Raw genomic sequence first — 20,372 nt, forward strand, 5'->3', positions numbered from 1 at the left:
CATTGACTGAACGTCATATAAAACACTTTAATGACGCTAATAAATCAAAACTGGTTTTAGACTTGATCTTTCTCAATAAATCCCACTTCTTGTAGCTATACTAGCATTAATTGGCGCCACAGCTGTTTTAAAAGCATATGCGCTCCGTTCTGTTGGGACCGCTACTGGGATGACATTCAAAAAAGCAAAGGGACATAACTGTTTTTATGCATGATCCGTTATCTGAAGAACCGAACCGTGTTGAAAATGGTAATCGCGATGGAAGTTCAGGTCTAGGTACCCACTGGGTTGCATGTGCCACCAACAGAACTTTTAAAATACCTGGAAGGATTTGCTTTCCCGATCTGGTATACATTATTACCGACACATACATTGACATATCCACCCATATGCGTTCCAGACGTACTTGCTAACCTAGCGCTGTGTCAAGGTAATCAAAACCACCATGTAAAGGCGTGCATGAATATACTAGTGGACGGTATATTTATGCACGATCTAGCCGAACTTAAAATATCTATCACAGGACCAGTATCAGACATCGAAACAATCATTAAAGGTTATGCACGGTAGGATCTGCATTAGCAACATGGTCAAAATGCGGTCACACAATCAAATATACCGCTGTGACCACCGGCGTGTACATGCTCTCAGTATTCAATATATTGACGATATATCCGTGGCGTCATTCAACCGATACATTTTTCTGGAAGCGTTTCAATTTTACTAAATCAAAACACCAAGGAAATATTCATATTGGATCCCTAACACATACACTTAAATGCTGCGACTTATTGACGGTGTCTGGAATTCGTCGCCAAAGCACCTCAATTGATATCTTAGCGTTTAGTACTATCCAATGAATTTGCCGGCAAATACCACGTGTCAGACCCGATTGACGATCATACACTAAAACGAAAGCGATTTTGCAGACGCATTATCATCATAGACAATGTTGTATTTGCGGTGTCTGCTGTTGTCGCTGAAGAAAAAACGTTAATCGCAACTTCATCAGTAATGTTCTACTAAGAACCTCTATAAACAGCATAGAACATCCCCCCTCCTTTTAGAACATTTTGAAGAAGAAAAAAAAATCGAAAAAAAAAAGAAACAAATCGCAAGAAACACCAGGCGAATGCAACAAGAAACTAGCGATGTAAAGCAAGCAGGACTTTTCCCGAGCTCTCCTTCCCACTAATGACAGCCAACCATTCAACTGTAGGGACCTTATGGACCCACAGATTGAGGCCAAACTATCAAGGTTCCTTGAATCCATAAAAGCCTGGGGGAGGTGGCACCATCCCCTTACCCAGGAACAACTAGCAGGCTGCGGTGCAGTCAGAAAAAAGTGGCACATGCACAATTGTGCGCAAGCCACTATAATTAAACAAAACAACAACAAGCAATGTACGTGATAGCACCACCAATATGATTCGGCATTTCGTTGTATCTCGTCGTTACTGGTATTCTTGAAATTATTGCGAAAATATCATCAACGTGCCCGAATAAGAAATTAGATGAACACATACAATCGTGCCGATTGCATCAAATGTACATGCGGACTTATAATCTCTGATAATATCTGGGTTGAACGACGATGAAATGTCAGATGATAATTTGCTGCAGTTTGTAATATTTATCATGACGGATGTGAGTCATTAACGTAGTCACATTTATTATCGGCATAAAGATAATAACGTCCACAGAAAAAAGCAACAATGTTTAAGCATATTATTGATAACACTACGAGATCGACGACCACAATGATGTAACCCAGAGTTCGATATTAGTTTGCCTACTCCGATAAAAGAACACAATGGTCTGTCACTTGAGATCGCACTGGCACAATTACAAGTTTATTATAATGGTCATCTGGTGGATTGCAAGCTAACAATTCACTGGCATTTGCATAATAAAGATGATGGAACTGGCACAAACGTCTCTGACTGGAACATCGTGGGAATTCAAACAAGATCATATAAATTCTTGCATATATCAGTCGTCCATCAGACCTGAGTTGGGATGGCCGTTGGTAGCACAAGTGTATGTTGGACGACCGCAACCAAACGATCTGATTATTTACCAGACAAACACATTTTCTTAATACTTCCAGAGTATATAAAAAGAGGGTTATGGATGAAACGGCCATCCGAGTTTAATGGAGACAATGTTGTTGTTGATGGAAAGGAATACCACGCATCATGTACAATTTATGTTCAGAGATGCAGGTGGATTTTCACGTCGCTGGGGAACAAGGTAAGAATATGAAAGTACAAAAATATGACCCACATCAAATATTCTCAGAAATAAACAACGGTCCAGATGGTGCTGGTCGTAGTATATCTCCGGCCATAGTTAATATTATGTCGACGATTTCTGTAAAGCTTCTTTGTGATGCCGTGGATGATTGTTATCAGCAGGTTTCTGTTGGATCCCAAGGACAGGAACGATATGTTTTTATAGCTTCTCGACAGAGGTCCGCTAATGGTCATTTGTTCGTGTCGGTCAATAGTTAACCTGTTAATTTACGATGTCACACACCGTCTTTGTCATTAATACGGTTTCGCCGTCTAATCAGGATGGACATTACTGGATACTCATAGTGAGTAAATTTATTGTGAGTTTGTATGTCAGAGACAGAACATGAAATGTTCTCCCCATAATACGACCTAAACACTCTAAAAACACAAAAATACTTTAGTGACGTATATTAAAAAATTTATTTTGACATATTTTCTTCGATGAAATCGTGGAGGGCTTAAGTCTACATGGGGGTTTCTTGTGGCGTATTTTGTTTCCAATGTGAATTCTTCAGCAAGATTCTTTTGATTATCCGCTTCGCCACGTTCGCTTGCTATCTAGCAGTATTTTGGAACTGATATATACAGATAAGTCACTTTTATTTTTATTATTATGATGTCATTGAGATGTTGCCAGGCACTTTATTTGAGAGTTCTTTTAGACCTTGCCCGACATGCATAATAAGGCATTATCAGCCCTTCCTAGGAGTCAAATTTCATTGGCACACAGACACATGGCATGATTTCATTTTTTGATTTATTTTTAAATCATCGAAGTCATTGATAATGTGGTTTGCGCTGAGACTAAGGTCCTCGAGACTGGCTGATAATGAACCCAGCTCATCATTTATGGCAGGAAATACACCATTAAAAAAAACATCTTATCATCCAGACTGAGCGAGTCAGTAACATTCCTTACCGTATTTTAGTGGCGCAGTATAAACCCGGTACAGATCAAGGCAAAATAAAAATCCAGCATTATTTACTCATTTGATTGCATGTGTACTATTAAGTTCCATCACATTTCCAAAGAAGTATTGAATCGAACAGACCCTGGTCTAAGATACGCTTCTCTGACGCTAATTGTTTATCATTAGCTTCAAGGAAACGCTTGATAACATCTTCAAGTTGAGCAGGCGCTTCAATATAATTACTGCATTTAAACTGTTTATAATTACATTGTTTCACAACAATGGGGTATGAATAGTTGTCTTTATGTTTAGCATTTTTAGAATGGCTAGCCTTATTTGCAAAATGTATTGAATACATCATAACGTAATGTGACTGATATATTCATCAATGCAAACACAATCATTCAATTCTGCAAACTTCTTTCTGACACTATATTGGTTGAACATCATTGTCAGCATATAACTTGTATTTTTAAGTTCATCATAGTTGAGATTATCTCTTCAATGAGGTCGCTCATTATATAATAATATTTCTTTAATTATACATTTTTGCATAACACATTTAGTTGTATCTACACCCACCCACCCCCATTTGTTCTCCACCTCTATGGTTGGGATTTATCTCTTTAATCCCTCCGCTTTCTTACAATACCACTTAAGAGCGCGATAAATAGGAGCCACACAATTATTACATAATTGGAGTTTACCTCGAACACATTTGGTACATATTAATCATGGCTTAGGCCCTGTTTATCCTAATTTCCCCGCACGTCTTATTGCATGTTTGAGTTGTCCCACTCAATAACCACATTCAATTGTAAATATACAGTGACTGAAAGGTAGTTTGCAAACTAGTTATTATTAAGCCTAGGAAAGCTACTAAACGGAATGACTTTGACAAAGAACACGATTTACAATTAAACGAATATACCCGAGATGCTAAGGAGGTGTCTTCAAGACTAGGTATGATTAAGACTTGGAAAGCTACTACAAGGTTTAATACTGACAAAGTAAGTAAGACAAACGCCCCAAAATACCACATGATTTACAATTACACCAATTTATCGCGGTTCTAAGAATGAATTTAGGCAGGATGGTGCAGCACATGTTTGGTTAACGTTCCGGATTGATACTCCTCACGAAAATATTTTAATCGATGCTGCAATGAAGGAACACACATCCAAAATTGTTTTCGATTGTCTTGCAGTGGGCGAATATTTCCTTTTAGGATAACATGTATCGTCGATCACTGCGATGTATTAGGATGGGTTATCCAAGATAAACTCAAACCTGTTCTTGAATCACAAAAACGCGTCAAACATCAGTAAACCCAGCAACGTGTGCGAGCAATTATATAACGTTTTCCTAGGGATACTCTTTCCTACTATTCCTCATTACTACTTTATTTTATAAGACAATTTAGTTGGCTACAGCTCATTGATAAGTCACTTATTTTATATATAAAAAAGATCATAATACAGCACTGGCCTACTTTTTTACCCCAGGAAATTTGTTGGGTTCAGGTCATTGAACTTTAAGTATTTGACAGAATGCTCTTTTTAACTAAAAAATAGACCATTCAATGGCAAAGTGGGGGTCGACCCGCCCCTGAGTACCTATGGCCTTTTTGGCGCTGGAACACTTCCCATACGAATATTTCCCATATAACCTTAATACATTCAAAGCTGGTCTGGCCACCCTCCCTGCTGCTATGTCTAAAAGGTTGTTTTAAAAACGTCAGTAATTAAGCTAATTTTTCATGTACAAACCGCTGAAGGTTTTATTAAGTAATTGCACTTTAAACATTAGTCATTGCGGATTCATCTGCCATAAATTCATTACATCAGAGCATTGTCCTCGTTCATGTTAAACCAGTACTTCACAATGTAATATAATATGTTTGCTAATAATCTTTTTCGCTCTAAGGACCATACATGTGTCTTCTTCAAGTCTTCCTAGTATGTATTTGCAAATACATGTGTAAGTGCACGCTTTCAGTGAACGTATCTGGAATAAGTGCTAAAACCTTTTATTCAGGTAGATGGAGACACAGTTAAAATTCCTTAGTGAAAACCTTATAACAATATGACCATTCAGGGGAGAGTAGCGAAAGCAGCTTTTGTGTCAGCTATATTGCATGTATGATTAGCAACATTGTCGTTTAGGATAAGCTAAGTTTGGTCAAAGGTCCCCTGGCAAAAGCAGTATTTTGACAATCTGTCACGTGGGAGCGGTAACATTATATTCAAGCTGTAGATCGTAAATGATACATTAGCAGTATAGTTGGTTTATAAATACAAAAGAGAAATAAGAGCGCCTTCTAAGTGATATAGCCTTTGGTTGAATCCCGGATAATGTAATGTGGCTTTATCAACAACGGTTACAATAATAATACCGGTACCAACAAAATCTACAAATAAGTACAAATTATAGGTTCCTGAGTGGATAACGAGCTAAATTAATCATGTCTGGTTTTTGCAAAAAATATGGGTTCTATTTTATTGATTGTTGGTATCCGTTTGAAGTCTGACATCAGTGTTCTTAGACGGAGCACCAAGTTGTTCTCCTGGTTTCTAAACTCTAATTGCGGTTGTGGGCAAGATAAACGGACCTTAGCACTCAGCTATATGCATAAACCAGGATTTAAATTGAGAAATGCAACGGATATACAGTTGGGTGTTGCCATTGTAAACACTTCTGCATTTATACTAAGCATGGGTACCATACACTAATGATCCGATTCCCTTAACGAATATACATGAATGGGAGAAAATACTGTTATCTAAGTCTACGATAAGCTAATAAAGCAACATACACATTTAAAAAAGACAATATAGTGAACTAAACAAGCAGTGGTAGCTTTGATTGGTATCATTAGTGGTGGAAAGGTTACATCTTTATTGAGTGATAACGTAATTTGGTTAATTTTGTTATGAATTGCGTATGCATGGTAACAAACCGAATTAAACAAATATTGTCTCTGAGAGAGATAAAGAAATTATTTGAAACGTAAATTTCTTCAGTGCCTAGAGTAAAAGACATTATAAAATCTGCTTGTTTTGGGTATATTTAGTAATATTACTTTTAAGGTTTTTGTTTCGTTTTTGTATTGTTTAATTTAGTTCCATTATCTTTTTAAAACAATCAATCATGAGGTAAATTTGTAGCCGTGTAGGTGCCATTCTTTCATTCTTTATTTCCCCCTCCCCGATCAGGGACATGTCTAACGAGACAAAAGAACAGACAAAGCACGTAGGCACAATGTATATATATATGCAGCAGTTATCCCCATTGATGGAAAGTACGAGGTAATAAAACAATCGTTTTTAAGCGGCAATTGGAGCATTTATCCAACTAAATATAAAGATGATATCCTGAAATGAACTGACGACCCCAAACATTCGTTTGTAAACATGTCTATGAACAAGAATTGTTCACTTGGTATCTTTACGTCCACGTGTATTATGGTCATTTCACTGAATTCAAAGGCCTAAAGCAATAATTGTGGTAGGCAAGTGGGATCCATTGCCACAAGTGCACAGGGTTTGGTTAATTTATTGTCAACACATAACCAGTACTAGAAAATGAAATGTCATCAGTTATGAAATCCAGAGATGAGTATTACAATTAAGGTAAGACTATCTCTCGATAGCAGAACAACGAACTGGAAAGAACTAATGCGAAATCGATGAAGCTGATTTACATTCGGTGAAATGGCCGAGGTAAGCCCGACTGTTTGAAGTAGTTGAAACTCGTAACTACCTTGGCTAAACTCCATGTGGAGGGCTAGGCCAAACGGATCATATATGTACCTTCGACAATCACTGGCGACACCATAAAATTGTCATAACACGTTTAAGTAGGTCAGAAGACTGGTGTCCAAACGTTTTTATAGATAAGGACACGATGGCTTGGTTTTAAGAGCCACTGAGACAAAATGAACTAAGATTAAGCTAGTAATTGTTTAGTAAGGACAGAGCTTCGTTGATGTCAGCGATAAATTCAACAACATCTACATTCGGCGATAAATCGTCGGCGATGGAATCTTTTGCAGCATCATTAAATTACTTGAGGACATTATAAAATGGTTGGTCGTCTGCAGACGGCGCTACTAAATAACATTTGTGCCATCTCATTATCATGTTGAGTAGAAACTGAGTTGTTCAGACCCAGACTAGCCAATGATAATGCGCGAACATAATTTGGTATCGCTGGATGATTTTTGAGGGGTGCTTGTTGTTTGGTTGCTGAAAAAATAAGTCACGTTCCTGTTGTAGAAGTCTAGCATTCGTAATCGTGAGTCTATATTGTGGTCGATGAAAGATGGTTGCTGATCGGCTTTGTTTTCTTGTGATCATGGTGGTCTGGTGTTGTCACTAAAATGGTAGTGGTCTTGAGTTTTTCTTTACATTTTCAGGGTTGGTAGTCTAATGTTTGTTTGTCTTATACTTGTAAGTATTGATGATCTAGTTTTTTTGTGAAAAGCAGGATAGGTGTCTTAGGTTTTTTGTGGAGGGTAGAATCTTGGTGTTTGAAAACCATTTATGTAAAGTCAATCGCGGGGTGCGTCCTAGGTGTTTCCAAAAGTAAATTGGAGAATAGAGAACTGGTCGCCTATGGTTTGTAAAGACTTGAGAAAGGGATAGGGGGAGTAGTGTATTATGCCAATATATGGACTACTAACGCATCCGAAATAGGGTCCACATGCAATTTTCAACCAATAAAGTTCATCTGAATGTAGTCCATGGCCCCGTAATAGTCAAGACAGGAACATCTCGAAACTTTGGGCCGTAGAAAAATTGCGTCAAGAGAAAGAAAGAAAAAAAACAACAAAGATCTTTCACAATTATATACAAGGGTTCCAAGTACTTGCACAAACATAACTTTTCCCCATTGCGCTTCCTCTTCTTCTTCTTCTCATTAGATAAAGTATATTTTGTACTCGCACAATCAGTATTGAAGTAAATAACAGCAGTAGCAGAAGTATAATATAAATTGTACGAAACGGCTATTTGATTTTACGAAATCGATAGACGCTAAAGTCACTGAAGCATATGCTAATTTCTCCCGCAAAGGTAAATACGATGCGCCTTACTTAGATGGTATAAGATCTGGAAGGAATGTTTGGAATATCCATGTTAGCTCTTCAGTTAATTTGTGGAATAATTCGGCAAACTCCGGTCAAAATTCATCGTCATTGTCACATTTCTCAACGTCACTCAGTCGTTGTTTTTCAATAACTGGACCGGACGTACCATTTATATTTACGTGTTTGATGACATTTGATGGATTTGTTGCAAATGTATCTTGTCAGTGGCCAAACTACGGTGTATTATATTAAAGAAAATGTTATTCATCGTTGGAGAAGACTATTTAATTTGATGGCTTGTTCCACCGAACCCTTAGTTTCTAGTATTGCTTGAAAAACACCTTTCGGAATCCTTGTGAGAGAGAGTTTTCGTCGTGTAAATTCGGATCTTAAAAGAAAACTTGACAATGGAAATTATGGTAAGTGCTAGAAAAGAGGCTCTTGTTCTTGTATCATAGCCATATCATCGGGGTTGGCGGATGGGCATATAGTGTAATGGTCCTTATCTGTATGTCATCAATTTCGTTCACATTCAGTTATGTTTGAAAGACTTCATCGATGTAAACCATACTGAGGCAATGGTTTACGTAGTTATTGTCCATAGTTGACATAGAACTTTGCAATTGGAATATATCTTCGGTTTGGCCAAACAGTATAGATCCCCATTCATGATATTTCTCAAAACGGTTGGTTGAACATTATAATCGTGAGATGATGGAATTCTATACCCATGAATTTAAGATTTACATACTTAAGATAAATTGTTTTCTAGGCTTTAATAAAAATAATTCTCCAAACCCACCCACCCACCCCAAAACCCCCCACACAGATTAATGTAATAATTGGTTTCTGAAGTCAGAAAAACTAGACTGATAAATACCGAATCAGTCATCTCTTTGTAGAGTCTCAGCGTAAACCAGCATTGCTTTTGAATTCTCGAATGCAAATATTATTAGTTGTGGTTTGCTTCTCGTGTCATCTTCTTCCTGTAGATGTTTTGTTTTATGTTTCGAATAAACAATATAAAGAAATATCTAATATTAACTAAAATGTAGCTCTCGGCTTTAAAGCTTTTATTGCTCGTCCTTGAAACTTCCAGTATGCGTAGTTTTTACCTGTATAATGTAAACATCCTGTACCAATATTTGACACATAAATAAAGTTGGCAAAAGTACCCTTGCTAGAGGTTAAAAGCCATAGGAATCGAAAATACAATACTAATTCGACACTGACTGAATGCATGCAAACACGTTAACATTTGTGACGTTATTATTTGTACCCATATGTTATACACCGAGCTTTTAAAGATGGACTCAGAAGCATGTAGCTGACAACAAAACACCGACAGGGGTGGATTATACATTAATGTTAGTTAATATTAATGGAAATAAATTAGGTCACTTGTTATGAATATCTATAATGTGCGCTTAACTTTTGTCGGTTTCAATATTGTTCTTTATCATGCTTATAAGTTATAAGGAGTTTTTGTTTCACTGATGGTTGAGTTAAATGTTAACCTTCCTTTATTGAAATAAATACATTTGTGGAGACCAACTTTTGACCCACATCCTGTTTATTTTATTGTGGCTTAGAAATCTCTAAATTGTCCTGTAAAATAGAATTATTCCATTCTACTTTTGACTCCATCTCTAAATCCATTATTAGGTGATTTCAGATATAATTTAAGGGGAATTATTTATTTAAAAACTACAAAGTGCTCATTTCCGTTTTGGACTAATTCACTATTATTGGATTGTTTGGGATTTATTCAAGGAGAGTAAATTGTATTGGATTACATGTATAAGGACGAGATCGCATCAGTCGACTCAAACTTAAAAGTCTTCCATGACTAGTGAATGGAGAGTAACTTGTATTGGAATACATGTATAAAGACGAGATCGCATCAGTCGACTCAAACTTAAAAGTCTTCCATGACTAGTGAATGTTTAAAATGCATGTTTTAATAAATGAACAAGCACATAATCTGAGCGAAGATCTTTAATTTGTAAATTCACATATCATAATATCATATAATTCCTAACACTTAAATCTAAAGTCAACAAAAGAATAACGTCTTATAGTGCAAACAAAGATAGGGACGTTGACCCACTGTATTCAGTATATAATTTAATGATCGCAACGTAAGATGTGACTGGTACGAGCAGCTGGCATCCGGACTTAATGACCCGACGATGACACATCTTCTCTTTGCTGATGATCTTCCGATATCCAGATCTTCACAACAGTTAAAAAATGGGGTCGATAGTCTAAGATACGTCTGCTCAGAGTAGATTTTAAACTGAAATGAGAGTCATACAAAATATATTATTACTGGAGTTTTGTATGGAGTGAAAGAATGAAGCAATTATTTGAGTTCCATATTAATAATATTTAATAGGTTGAAAAATACTCGTATGACTGCGTTACATTCATTAACTCTGGCTCATTCATAGTAACGCTGAAATAATATTACCTGAGTAGAAAATCTGTACGTGGCAAGTTCAAAATGAAGCAAACCCGACGAATGGTATTTATTGCGAATTTAAAGTGATAGTCAAATCCATGCTTCTGTATGGAGCTAAACATTCGGGATCTTCAAAATTGAACATGAAAAAGAAATCCAAATCTGTGTATGAGTTAGCTAAAGATTCAGACAGATCCAACTTCATTGAAGTCGCGAAATCTATATAAAATCAGTCTAAGCGGACATGTAATATTACTGTAGCTATAGCTTAACGTGGTCTGCTTTATAATATTTTCTGAACTATCATTATTCTTAAAGTTTTGAAAATAGTAGCTCTTAGTATTTGTCCATACGTACTCCGCACAGAACAGCTTAAAATTGGTGGGGGGGGGGAATGGATGGAGTGTTTATTAAGTTTTACAACGCTATGAATTCTGACATAGCAATGACCATTTCTTTGATATTGACAACATTAATGTGGTAAATACCAAGTGTCTTAAAACCGATGTTTCAGAAAGCTTCATAATGCTTTCGTAAGCAATGACGTTCCGTCAGAGTTTGAGCAGTCAAATAAACTAAGGATATGTCGTATCCTGAGAAACCGACCCGCTTCAGAAACTACCAGCATGTTGTGAAATAATGAAATCATCACAAATCACTATGTAAGTTTCATCTAAATATAGGGAATAAAACAAGTCGGTATAATAAAACTAAATAATCAGAAGATTTGGAGATCGAAAGAACCTACACACGGACCAAGTGCCTAAGTCGGGGCTCGCAAATTGCAATGTATTACCTTTGCTAATTAGCATCTCCCATGTATATGTATGAAATTGTTTCTAATTTTCTCCCAATATTATTGTCATTATGCCCTAACCCAGCCGACGTTTATAGTCTCCTACGCGACAGTCAATTCTATGACAGAAAACTGTCAGAGTTACTGTCAGAAAAGATGCAAATTCTCTAAAAATCCTGCTCAGTATTGAGCAAGCCAGATATCAAATAAATAGTGACCTACATAAATATTAGACTGTGATAATTATAATAAGCCAGAAATATGACTCATTTGGAATGCACATATATATAACTTTTATGTCCCTTCTGGCTAATTTAGAACTTATGTAATTAAATAACTTCATAAAATAGATCTTTCTCGAGCAAATTCTAAAAAGCATAATGACAGGTTGTTTTAAAATAACTTGATGGAATAAATCTTTCTCATGCATATTCTAAAAAGCATAATGACAAGTTGTTTCCGTCATATGCAATGTGCATTCGATCAGCCTCTGATCTGCAAGAAGTTTGTTTCTGTAACATCACATAAATATTATGTCAATAGTGATATATGATTGTGTTTGCTAGCGGGATCTTGAATTTAGTGAAACTTTAGTCCACCATTTGTTTGCTAACCATTTATATACATAAATGTGTTCAAGATTACTTGTTTCCAAAGTTTCTAAATGCGTATACATGAGATTGTCGTCCTAGTTAATACTTTGAACAGCAAGGTACAAGACTGACCATTGCCCAGCAAAGCTTGTCAGAGTTCGCCATTTTGATCGGCCATTCCTTCACACTCGTAATTTGATGCTACCCGTGTAAAATTTACTGAAAAATAATTAGCTCTAACCAATTTGTCTAAGTGGCGCCTAAAATATATGTTGTCTGTTTACTAGCATTTGATTAGTGTCTGAACCATGTTTTCCCACTTCCCTAGCCACTTCAAGTCAAATCAAATCAAGTCAAATCAAATCAATTCAATTATTGTAAATAAATATCCATAACAGCCTGTACACAATGTAACAAAAGAATAATAAACGAACGGGGGAAGTGATGGTGATATTTGTTGACAGGCTTACTGGGCTTTACAACATGCATTTCTGTCAGGCTTTGCTTTAGTAAAGTTTGAGTAGTGAGGTAATGATGCATTAGCAAGTCAAATTCCATTATAAGTCACAAATTAAGAATACAGGTCACGCTTGTCTTTCCGGTAGTTATACACATTCTATTTGCCCAGACCATACAGCAAGTCTCGAGCCACGATTGAATCTTTTATTGGAAATGAAAGCTTAGAAAATGTGAGAAAGGATTTTGGTATGATGTAGTAAGAATGAAGTTGAATGACTGTATATACTGTCAAGTTTACATTATCGGTAAGGACGAATGCTCAGCTAATCACCTAGTGGTAAAAAAAATCCAACAGATTCTTCTCAGTGGTTAATATGAACGATGCCATGAATTATGAAGCTGTGAGCTGGCAAATTATAGCCGATAATGTTTATCTCTAATATCTTTGCTATCACAATGAAATCTTGTCTGATGTTTTGGTCGCAATTATTCCACATCTAGGCATTTCTAACCGTAGATTAAATAGTCTTCACCGAAGAAAGTATCATTATATTTCCATAATATTATTTCCATAATATCTTCAGTTTGTTTTAAATTTGCCCTAATGCAAAGAGGGAGTATTTTGAACTTTTTAAATTTGATTTGATTAAACATTATATTCCAGTGAAAAAGGCAGAGATATAGCAATTAGTCCCATCAAAACACAAACCATTCTTTCCCACTCTCATATTACCTATCGAAAGGTCGATAATCACTTGTCGCAGTTTTGGTTGTCCATATTTATAGGATAGTCAATCCCAGGCACAAAATCTTCTGGAGTACACGATTCCATTCTTGTACACTAAAATGAAATATGCCATCATTTATTCCGTTATCCCGTGTAAAAGAAGGAGGGAAAGAAAGACGTCCGCAAGCAATCCACAAACATGCAATGACTTTCATATCGCGTCCTTTGTTTCTACCTAAGACTGAAACCCACGGTCAGTAATATAAAACCGAGAAAAAGCTGCAGTTCTTATGTTCCATTCTTAATTGTTTAAGACAGCCATATTTTACTCCTCATCTTATACAACAATGATGTTCACTGGAATACAGGTATTTCTGGAATGGGATAGAAAATGTATCAGATGTTCACGGTCACGGATGTTCTACACGTACTCAATAAATCTAATGTAATAACTACATGAAGAGTAAAGATTTCCTGTTAAATACTAACCATACAAAAAAACCATAATAAAGAAACCATAATAAAGAAATGCAATATACATATAAAACATCGATATCCATATAGCAAATCTTAGATACACACATGCATGCATCATACATAGGTAGGTGGATAGATCAAGAAGTCGAACATTAAAGGTTTCAAAAGATTTCATTTTAGTCACTTTCTATGAAATAATCAGTTTTCTTTTATGAGATTGAATGTTTAAAGTTTTAAATGCCACACTATTACTGAAGAATGAATACAAAATATATGTTTTATATGTGGATACAGTGTATAGTTTAATGCATTAACCAAGAGGTGTATGTAAAGGAGATCAGAATAAAAAAGCGTGAATGAAAACACGTGGTACCAGCAAAGAAATGCCAAATTAGAATAGCAGATTTGTTGATAACCATTAATGATTATTTTCTTTGTTAAATATAGTGTTTTTCTTTAAATAAGGCCACGTAGGTCAGTCAAAACAAAGGTTTTCTTTGTTATATTTCTTCAAGTGGATTTTTAAATCAAATCTTTTCAGATGTGATAAAGCACACACACATCATCGATTTGAATTGATATTTGCTCGTGGGACTCAGATGTAAAGCTGAAGATTAACCCCATAATTCATTGATCCACATTCACTTACACAATACAGCTTAAGATCAACGTGTAGTCCATTTGTCCACCTACATTTACACTGAACAATTTAAGACCAATCCAATCATCCATTTGTTCGCTGACACGTACACTGTAGAGCTAAAGACCAACCCAACACTCCATTTGTCCACCGACATTAACCCGCCACAGTCTAAAACCAATCCCATAATCCATTCATCATTTCACACTTACACTGCACAGATTAAACAAATTCCATTGCCCATTTGCTTATTGAAACATTATACACCTTGATACCAATCCTATATTATGTTAGTTCACCAAAACGTACAAGAAAAAGAAAAGAATGAACGTTTAATGTGACAGCAGATTATGCACAGCGTGTATTCATTTTCCAGTTCTCCGTGCTAAACATAACAAAAACGTAGCTTTTACTTACAGCTGCTGACAAGGTCCTCTTTCCACAATTGCACCTATTGCAGTAGACTCTTTTAGACTCTTCGGGCTCTAGCAGATTGTCATATACCAGGCATCCTGTAAAATGTGTAAAGAAGATGATTATCATAGTGACAGTAGTGCAGGTGAGGATGATGACGACGATGATGATGATGGAGGTGATGGTAATGGTGATAATAGTGATTATTATAGTGACGGTAGTATTAATCAGTGAATATAAATAGTAGTAGCACTTCCGGTAGTAGCAATATTTGTCCTTAAGGAAGTAACAGCAGGAGTAACAGCAGTGATATCAGTGTAAATATTAGCAATTAGTCATTCCATTACTAGAATTAGTAGCAGCAGCCGTATTAGTAAAAAAACAGCAGTAGTAAGAGCTGAACCAGCAGAAGAGAAGCTGTTGTGATTCAGTGTCATGAAACAGCATGACTATAACTATCTTCAAGAAAGAAATAAAGGAAACGAGCGAAAGAGATGATTGTCAAAACTACCTTTCTTGCACGAGCATTCTGCATCATTGTCATTCTTGCACCATATGTTGCTGCTGTCAACACAATGCTCTTTACATCCGCATCCACTAAAGGGGGAGGTATAGCTGCCTTTGAATTATGTGATATATATGACCATCATTTCAAAGTCTTTAAGTACTTGTAACAAGTATGGAAGGCAGTCCGAATGGACAAACTCTAATAAGCTTCCGTTAAGAAAAACATTGTTACCGTTCCTCCCAGAAATTCAGAATTATACGAATGAAGAAACACTTTTGACCATAATTTTGTATCATATTTTTTACTTTAGATTCAGCTTACTGATATCGCTCTTTACATAAAAAACGTTTGGTTACACAATTTGCTCTTGACAAACCGTCAATAATACCTTTTATTTTAACCTATGTTCAGGAATAGATGCCGTCATATAAATCTGAGTACTTTATGTACTGATTTAATAAATGTGACAGTTTGATGCCGTTAGGAGAATCCGAGAACGTTATTTACAGATATTGAAACTGCGATAGAAGGATATCGTCATAAAAATCTATTTACATTATGTACTGATGTAGAAACTGCGGTAGAAGGATGACGTCAGGATAATGGGAGAACGTTATATACTGATATTCAAACTGCGATAGAAGGATACGGTCATAAAAATCTGAGTACATTATGTACCGAGCTTGAAACTGCGATAGAAGGATTCCGTCATAAAAATCTGAATACACAATGTATTCTGGTAGAAACTGCGATAGAGGGATTTACGATGTTACATAATAGACATTTACCTTTCTGGACAAATAGAGAGAACATTCTGTATGACGAGGGTCAGTAAGAACACCACAGATAAAACAACTGACTTCATTTTCTGGAAAATAGAACGTGAACACGTATGGAAAATATATAAACCGAGCCTTTGTAAATTTGTACTTTAGATATCCTTAGTAATTATGTCACGTTGTGAAGCAGCTTCCGCGTGAAAACAATATGAGCGTTGATTAATATTAATTTTACTAAATTGTTCAACCACAAAACTGGGTGACGGTCGATATCCTGAAGATGAAAACAATGTTTTCATAATATTCTTTTCTTTCGGTGAATCATATTGTGCTTATCATATTTTGAGTACTTCTATAAGGAGGGTTTAACTGAAATCAATAATAGTTTTTGGAGGACAATATTGAAATATCTTTTCATATTACCCTAGTAGTTAAGCTTCTATAAACAATCAGAAATGTTCACACTTGAGTGAATGAATGAAAAATAAACAAGAATTAAACAAAATCGGAACAATGATGTTACATTTTTTTTCAATATAGATCTTTATAATGCTATTTAATCAAATTATGAACATTCAATGACTCATAAACCCATCATTACCTAATAATGTATACAAATCGAGCTCACTCTTGTTGCAAAGGAACAAAATTTTCCACTCTTCAGTTACTTCGAATCCACGGAATAAGAAAAGAAGCAAAATATAAAAATGCAATAGAATATCAACACAAGCATAATAAAACGAAGATATCGATGGCAAAGATAGTAAGAGAGACATAAGATACGGAGAAGGCAATACAACTAACATCTTAGTTATCGTATCTTCATTTTATCTATGAAAAGAAGGCGAAAGTAGAGAGATTAACTTTAAAGATAAAATCAAAGACAAATCAACTAGCCAATATCTTTTTGCGAGATAGTTTGCAGAACAATGTTTCGTTCATAAAATAGCAATAAGCTACTTGTACAAAAATGAGAGCAACACAAGTTTACGCTATTGGCGAGGAGACGACCCATTGACTTCATTTTATAACAGAGAACAAGGAACTACTGCAGTGTGTAAGGTAGCGCACCAATTGACTATTAGAATAGTCAGTCTCAGACTACTACAATTACGTCTCATCTGAGTATTATATGTTGCATTCAATATCAAAAATATATTAGTATCTCTGATGGAAAATACTAACGTTTATTCTAAACTATAGTCTGAAACAGGCAAGTGGGAATAACAGCAGAAATAATAACAAAATCAATAACTCAATAGACGTAGTTGAGGACATTTTCAGCAATACAAAATTATCTACTTTTTGTACAGCTCAAAGGAAATATTTCGTGACGGAAGTAGAAATACACTGTATAATATTGTCAAACGTGACCAAGTAACTATTGACAATGCCTAATGTTTACACCTAACGAATGAAATATTTCATTTGATCTATTCAAAAACGTCAGAGTAGATTTTTCTTGTCTTTTATATAAACATTTTAAAGCAAAATCCATCCCTTTACTTCGAATGTTTTTGTGCTTTTCTGGGTCAATACCATTAACAGCTGCAACACTATATCGATAAAAATAAACTACAAATTTTACAATAGCTGATGGATAGCAACTTTTTATCAACTTTCAGTCCTACTAATAGAGCTTTAACTGCGTATTTTATAAAACAAATGAATGACATGTTTCAGCCACAAATGAAAGGGATTTAATTATTAACACATTTCTTGCCTCCCGATTGATACTACAGTGAACATTGCTGGAGTGGGGTTCTTGTAGAGACACCGTAGAACGGTGTATCAGACATAGTGTAGAACGTAACATCACTAAACAAAATAGTTATATAATTGCGACTTTGCTTGTAAGGATTCTGGTTTATAATATTTTTTTCTGCACTCAAATGTACATGATGTGGCCTTAATAAGCTTAGAGTCTTGTGCGGTAAAAGAGGCTGCACCCATAATTCGATTATCATTTAACTTCTTGTTGCAAACAACACACACTTCGATTATCACTTAAATTCGGGTTGCAAGCAACACTCTTCGATTATTACTTAACTTCGGGTTGCAAACAACACTCTTCGATCATCACTTGACTTCGGGTTGCAAACAAAAATCGTATAACAAATTAGTCCATCCTTTTCAACATAATTGTGAGTGTGCTAAAATTTATAATCACTCAATTAACTATTTTCTTGACATTAAATGAAGAGTATGTTTTGACAAAAAGAAACCTTCCACCATTTTGTCTTGGATTGTAACAGATATGCGATTCTTTATATATCAAAATATCGAATAGCAACAAGTCAGATAATTTCAGTCAGTATTTGCATAATTAATGTGTAAGAGTAAATAAAGATATTACTAGAACTCTGCTATTTTCTGGTTTCTTTCGTCTTGCATTTCTTCAAGGGGGCTTATCATTGATTTTATCAGTGTGGTAGAGGTTATACACTCTTGGTATATATTTTCAGGTCTGTTCATCCTAAAGAAGAGATAGGGAGGAGGAACAGAAAAAGAAAAATGTTGCAATTCACTAACCTTTTCTCTAACAATCTTTCATGTAGTTGCTGGAGGACTACGAAAGCTTGGTATTTAGTACGATTAATTTTACTCACTTTTCCCCACTAAATAATTTGCACACATAACATATGAAAACTGTTTTTGAGTCAAAGGGTTTAAATAAATGACCAATGAAACCATTTGCGTCAGGGAGGAAATGTACTTTTTCATTTTAGCCATTAACTCAGAATCATATAATAGCATGAATATCGTCTGACAGGTAACATATATATAAGTAGTTCCCAGCAGGAATTGAACCCAACTATCGTCCAGCGTTCATCTAGCATCACCCAAACACATACAACCATACGCTCATCCCTGCAAACGGAACTTACTACTCAAATATATGTTCATCCCCACTGGATTTCTCTAAAGAAATACAACTTATACAACATCAGTGACATATTCATTACACACACACGCATATATATATATATATATATATATATATATATATATATATATATATATATATATATATATATATATATATATATATATATATATATATAGAGAGAGAGAGAGAGAGAGAGAGAGAGAGAGAGAGAGAGAGAGAGAGAACAAAGATAAGGACAACAGTATAATTACCTGTATGTATTATAATGGTCCTCTCTGTTGCTCTACTGAATCAGTACACTACAATGCCAGCTTATATATAAAAATATATGGGTCGGGTTTTTCAAAATATGTTCACTGTGAACTTTTCATCCCATTTTCTCATGTAATACTTTTGCAGAACATAACATGTGTTGTGAACATATATACCGTAAACTTCTGACCCGATTGCGGCAGGAATTATCGCTTCAGTAGGAGCCAGCTTTATTATTTTCGTAAACGGCCACAGTTCCAGGTGAAGACCACTGTTTCAAGTGAATATATATATTTGTTCACTGCGAACTTCTGATCTCATTCCCTCAAGCAATACCTTTACATAACATAACATGTGTTGTAAATGTAAATATCGTAAACTTCTGACCCAATTACCGCAGGAAATATCGCTTCAGTTAGAGGAAAATTTGTTATTTTCGTAAAAGAACACTATTTCAAGTGAATCTACACACACACACACACACACACACACACACATATATATATATATATATATATATATATATATATATATATATATATATATATATATATATATATATATATATATATATATATATATATATATATATATATATATATATATATATATATATATATATATATATATATATATATGTGTGTGTGTGTGTGTGTGTGTGTGTGTGTGTGTGTGTTCACTGTGAACTTTTGATCTCTTTTTCTCAAACAATACCTTTAGGGGCCCCGAGTGGCCGAGTGGTCTAAAGTGCTCACCGTTCCGGATCACTGCCATCTCACCGCTGTCTGCGTGGGTTCGAGTCCACGGCTAGGCTAGCGTGGTTAGGTGGGAAAGTCTGCCAGTAGCTTCTCGTGGGTTGGTGGTTATACTGTCCGCTATGTATAGCCTATCTTGTGCTGAAAATGGCGTTAAACCCTAGAACACCAACAACAACAAAGCAATACCTTACCTAACATGTCATGTGTAGTAAATTTAAATACCGTAAACGTCTGACCCAATTGCTGCAGGAAATATCGCTCCAGTGGGAGGAAAATTTATTATTTGCGTAAAAGGTAATTGTTCCAAGTGAATTTACA

The 20,372-nt window shown here is 35.4% G+C and overlaps 1 protein-coding gene across 2 annotated transcripts; it reads right to left on the bottom strand.

The window, feature by feature from the left end:
- Positions 1-10,280: 10,280 nt before the first annotated feature.
- Positions 10,281-19,388, bottom strand: LOC149779894 (uncharacterized). 2 transcript variants are annotated; one of them, XM_089936289.1, is made up of 7 exons: positions 19,296-19,388; positions 16,783-16,821; positions 16,164-16,243; positions 15,379-15,464; positions 14,871-14,965; positions 13,343-13,450; positions 10,281-10,596 (listed from the first exon to the last, which is right to left on the bottom strand). In XM_089936289.1, the coding sequence occupies exons 3-6, from the start codon at positions 16,238-16,240 to the stop codon at positions 13,361-13,363; spliced, it is 348 nt and encodes a 115-aa protein (XP_089792415.1). In that variant the 5' UTR covers positions 16,241-16,243; positions 16,783-16,821; positions 19,296-19,388; the 3' UTR covers positions 10,281-10,596; positions 13,343-13,360. The 2 variants fall into 2 exon arrangements, with proteins under 2 accessions (XP_089792415.1, XP_089792414.1); XM_089936288.1 differs by having other exon boundaries at positions 16,756-16,821.
- Positions 19,389-20,372: the final 984 nt, after the last annotated feature.

This window comes from Sinohyriopsis cumingii, chromosome 16 (assembly GCF_028554795.1).
Source record: "Sinohyriopsis cumingii isolate HCF-2022 chromosome 16, ASM2855479v2, whole genome shotgun sequence".
NCBI lineage: Eukaryota > Metazoa > Mollusca > Bivalvia > Unionida > Unionidae > Sinohyriopsis > Sinohyriopsis cumingii.

Excerpts from the sequence above, each read along its gene's own strand:
- LOC149779894 (XM_089936289.1), bottom strand. The coding sequence starts at position 16,240 with ATGAAGTCAGTTGTTTTATCTGTGGTGTTCTTACTGACCCTCGTCATA. Across the intron at positions 15,465-16,163 it reads CTCTCTATTTGTCCAGAAAG|TGGATGCGGATGTAAAGAGC; the intron begins GTAAATGTCTAT and ends CTCCCCCTTTAG. Across the intron at positions 13,451-14,870 it reads AGAGGACCTTGTCAGCAGCT|TGTACAAGAATGGAATCGTG; the intron begins GTAAGTAAAAGC and ends ATTTCATTTTAG.